At 39.6% G+C, this 4,380-nt stretch overlaps 2 protein-coding genes across 2 annotated transcripts in view; one reads left to right on the forward strand and one right to left on the reverse strand.

Annotated features, from left to right (window-relative positions):
- Window positions 1–1,654, reverse strand: part of LOC147819321 (zinc-binding protein A33-like) — a 3,946-nt gene extending 2,292 nt beyond the window's left edge. The window contains exons 1-2 of the mRNA XM_087173122.1: window positions 1,471–1,654; window positions 1–392 (exon numbers count right to left, since the gene is read on the reverse strand). Coding sequence (XP_087029248.1) covers window positions 1–379 — 379 coding nt within the window. The 5' untranslated portion in view covers window positions 380–392; window positions 1,471–1,654. The remainder of the gene's footprint in view (window positions 393–1,470) is intronic.
- Window positions 1–4,162, forward strand: part of LOC111652641 (calcineurin subunit B type 1-like) — an 11,538-nt gene extending 7,376 nt beyond the window's left edge. Inside the window, exons 3-4 of the mRNA XM_023402973.2 lie at window positions 3,185–3,361; window positions 4,057–4,162. Of these exons, the coding sequence (XP_023258741.1) occupies window positions 3,185–3,361; window positions 4,057–4,130 (251 nt within the window). The 3' untranslated portion in view covers window positions 4,131–4,162. The remainder of the gene's footprint in view (window positions 1–3,184; window positions 3,362–4,056) is intronic.
- Window positions 4,163–4,380: the final 218 nt, after the last annotated feature.

Here is a 4,380-nt window from a genome sequence, read left to right on the forward strand (position 1 = left end):
GAGTCTCACAGTAGGAGGTCAGACACACCAGGCAGGACTTCAGGGCCTTCAGTTTGGTTCCAGTGCAGACGTCACAGGGAACTTCTCCTGGTTTGGAAACTTGTTGCTCTGAGCTGCTGCTGCTGGTTTTCTGTTGAGCTTCATGTTTGAACTGAGCAACCATCTCAGAGATGAAAGTGTTGACCCTCAACTGAGGTCTTACATAGAAAACCTCTTTACACATGGGACACTGACATGGGACATTAATGTTCCAGTGTGTAGTGATGCAGTTCTTACAGAAGTTGTGTCCACATGGTGTACTGACTGGATCAGTGAACACATCCAGACAGATGGAGCACAGGAACTGATCTTCAGATAGCAGACGGTTTGCAGAAGCCATGGCTGCAGACAATCTGGAAGAAACAATAAAATACAATTATATTGTGAAAGATAGAAGTATGATTACTATTGTAAAATTGTCTACCTGTGCAGTGTCTTCAGAAAGTATTCAGACCCGTTTTACACACTTTGTTGTGTTGTAGTTGTAGAGCTGTAGTTATATTCCTATTTTACTTTGGGTCCAAACTCTGTTTCTTCTTCATAGTCACAATATCTTTTTACTGTCCAACATGTCAAGTTTATTATTACAGGGAGTTTTTTATTTTATTTTTCTCTTTAAATTCAACTTCTTACTAAATGTTGACACTAAAATGTCCATTGTTACTGCAAATATATATCCACTCAAATATCAGTAACTGGTCTCTTTGATTACAAGTGTCAGGCCTGAAAACACGTATCGGTCGACCTCTAATTTCCAGCACGGCCTGAATGTTTACAGCTGCTGACTGCGAGTACAGTGGCTTCCCAACGTATTCAGACCCCTTCACTTTACTGGGTTGTAGAATAAGTTGTAAATGCTGTTTTTGCCCATCTACCTACACTTAACGTTACAGCGCCCCCTGGCTGAGTTTCACAAACCATAGTAAGAGATCTGTAGCTCTTCATCTGACTCCTGATTGTATTTGTCTCTGCTTGTTTTCCCTGTGATGTTTGAAAGAAAATGGCACTAAATTCTGTGTCCATGCCTTGTTGTGTAGAACAGTTTTTATTGAAGAAAGTAGAAGCAGGAACAGTAAAAGAGCTCCTGCTGACTCACAGGTGGAAAGCTTTTATTGTGAAACAGCTGGAGGAAGTAGAATGTATTACAGCTGTAGGAAGTGATAACTTAACAGTAATAAAAGCAGGAAATGAGTGAAAGTAAAGTGTAAAGCACAGAGATTCAGTAAGGAGGTAGAAACGTCCTGAGAACTGACCCAGAGACAGTTTAAGGTGGACTATAGTGGGTCTGTGGACAAACAGACACAGTTATATTGTGACCCATTTCACAAGTGTCAGTATGAAATGAAGAGAGTGAAACTTCCACCTGAGTAGAGATGAAGATTTGTGTTAGTGCTGGTTGTTCAAACAGTAAATATGATCAGCTGTACTCACCAGTGTTTGGTAGAGACTCTGCTGTGTTGTTGACAAAGACCTGATGGACTCACTTTAATTTTCTGTCGGAGAGAAACAGACTCGTCTCCGCTGCAGCTCAGTTGTTGCTCTGACAGACTTTCCTTTCATTTCTGGAGTGAGACGTTGACGCTGACCATCGTTTCCTGTGTTGCTCCTCCTCTCACTGCAGCTCTGTTTGTCTCTGCTTTTATTGTGAAACAGCAGGGTTTCCTCTGGTGAACATGGAGCAAAGGTGGAACTGCACCTCACAGGTGGGAGGAGTGAAGTTTGTGAATGACTGTCTCTTTTAAAATAAGACTTTATGTTACAGCAGAGACAGACTATTGTAAGTAAATATCAATAAAGTGAGAAATTGAATTAAACTACATATTGAAGTGTTTCTGATAGTTAGTGTATTCTCATTGAAATAAGTGAGGTGGACAGAATATAAAAACACCTGTATAATGCAATACACTTCAACAGCAACACAAACTAGAAATAAGAAATAATAATATCAAGAAACATTAATAACAGTTAAAAATAAGCTTCTGTGTGACATTAGTGATGTAACGAAACCAAAAACTCCCGGTCAGATAAAACATCCACAATACGATCTTCATCACCGTACTGGAAATATATGAATAATTATGACGTCCTCACTTCCCCCAGTCAATGTGATCTCACACTGGGACTGGAAATGAAATGAACAACAGTCTGATATATTTTAATGTATAAATATACAATTAATATATAAATAGGGATGAAAAATAAGATTTACTGAAAAGGAATTAAAGAGAATTTACCAAACTGTAGCTGCTACTTTATCAAGAGAAATCTAAAACTGAACTGAAAATTATTGATTTTGAAATGAATATTCTGAATTATAGATTTTGCTCATTCATCATTCATCATGACACAATCTCACTCACATCTTCCCACGAGTGAAGCAGACAAACCATCTCCAGGTGTTTCCAGATGTTAATGAAGCTGTAGCTTGTTAAAAACATTGACAACTTTAACTTTATCAGACTGGATTTACGTGAGGAGCTAGCACATTAGCAAACACTGTAATCAGAAGCTAGCATGGACCACACTCGTTACTGCAGAGGTCACATCTGCAAACAAAGCTTCTTGCTTTAGTGATAAAAAGCACATGAAGCTTCACGTCGACGCTCTTCATCCAAACAAACCTCAGGTTCCACATTTTGTCAAATCTTATTAGTTTCTTTTGGAATAATTGGATTAAATATTTACTTTGACAGCTTGAATTATCTCCATGAGCTGACTGGTTACAGACACAATGCGGCCCCCACCGCCAGTGTCCCGCCGATTCATGGTTATCAGCAGAGTGATTAGCCTTCAGAGAGTCACATGACCCGGTGTTAGAGCTTAGAGCGAGGCGCCAGGAGGTCCAGTAGCTCAGGGTTCATTTAACTGGTGCGGTGACGGACCAGCAGCTGTGAGCAGTCATGACCAGTAGAAGCAGGAAACCAGGTGAGTCTGGTTGTTTCTCCGAGGGGGAACTGCTTCTAAAGGCGGGAAAGGGAGGAAATAAGACACAGGTGGGCGACAGGTGTTTTCACGGCCGTGTGTCCTGAACCTCACAGGTGGAAGTGTCGCCCACTCGGTGTTCAGCCGACGTTTGTGCAGATAATCTGCCACTGCTTTGTTTCAGCCTGTGAATAACTCCGTCTCTCTCTCCGTTTCATTCCAGTTGATGCTGATGAGATTAAGAGGCTGGGAAAGAGATTTAAGAAACTCGACCTAGATAACTCCGGCTCCCTGAGCGTGGAGGAGTTCATGTCTTTACCCGAGCTGCAGCAGAATCCGCTCGTGCAGCGAGTCATCGACATATTCGACACCGACGGAAACGGGGAAGTCGACTTTCAAGGTAAACAGATCAACAAAAGACTTGACTGCCTTTAAAGTTCTCATCTGAAAGTTCTCCACATTAAAACGTCTAAAACATCTACATCTATGTTCTCTCTTCTACGTTCTCTGTTCTACATGTTCTATATGTTCTACATGTTCTATATGTTCTACATGTTCTATATGTTCTATATGTTCTACATGTTCTATATGTTCTACATGTTCTACATGTTCTATATGTTCTACATGTTGTTGAGTCGTGTTCTTACATCATCACAAATGTTTCCATCAATTCTCAAACCAGAGAAATCAGTGATTTTAATCATGGTAACGTTTCATTGGTCGCCTGTTGATGACATCACATCCTGTATGATCATGTGTCAGTGTGTTTGTCTGACAGAAGCTCAGCATTGACCTTTATATAGTTTCAGGCGGGAAAACGTATTTTCAAATTAAAAACTTTATGAAGACTTTGATGTTTCGGGAACTTCAGACTCATTTTAATGTTTCTTTTCTTTTTAAATGTGCAATGTTGAACTTCCATATTATCAGCTGAAAAATCCCTAAAATATCATAAAGCTCAAATCTTCCAGGGCTAATTGTGATTGACTGACTACATGTAGCTTGTTTTCTGTAACTTGATGATCTTCAGTCGCTTTCTTGTTTTTTTATAACTGCAGTTTGAACTGATGTTTTTTTATTTCTTATTTTTGGCAGAGTTCATTGAAGGAGTTTCCCAGTTCAGTGTGAAAGGAGATAAGGAGCAGAAGTTGCGCTGTAAGTTTGAATAACACGACTGTATCTGCACAATGTGTCATGGTTATTAAAGTCACCGTGCTGTTCAGGTGATTAACTGTCATAAAAACACAGTTCTTTAAATCATGTTCCATGATCATTAGTTCAACACCCACATGATTGTCTGAACTTTACATTTAATTCAGATTAAACATCAGTATTCAGTATGTTGTATCTTTATAACTGTTAAACCTTAAAGCTCCTCCAGTGTAAAGGTCTGTGTCCATGTGTAGTGTGATTATAGAT

The sequence above is a fragment of the Seriola lalandi genome, unplaced genomic scaffold (assembly GCF_002814215.2).
Source record: "Seriola lalandi dorsalis isolate HSWRI2012SDOR001 ecotype SW California unplaced genomic scaffold, Sedor1 jcf7180002054046, whole genome shotgun sequence".
NCBI classification, from domain to species: domain Eukaryota; kingdom Metazoa; phylum Chordata; class Actinopteri; order Carangiformes; family Carangidae; genus Seriola; species Seriola lalandi.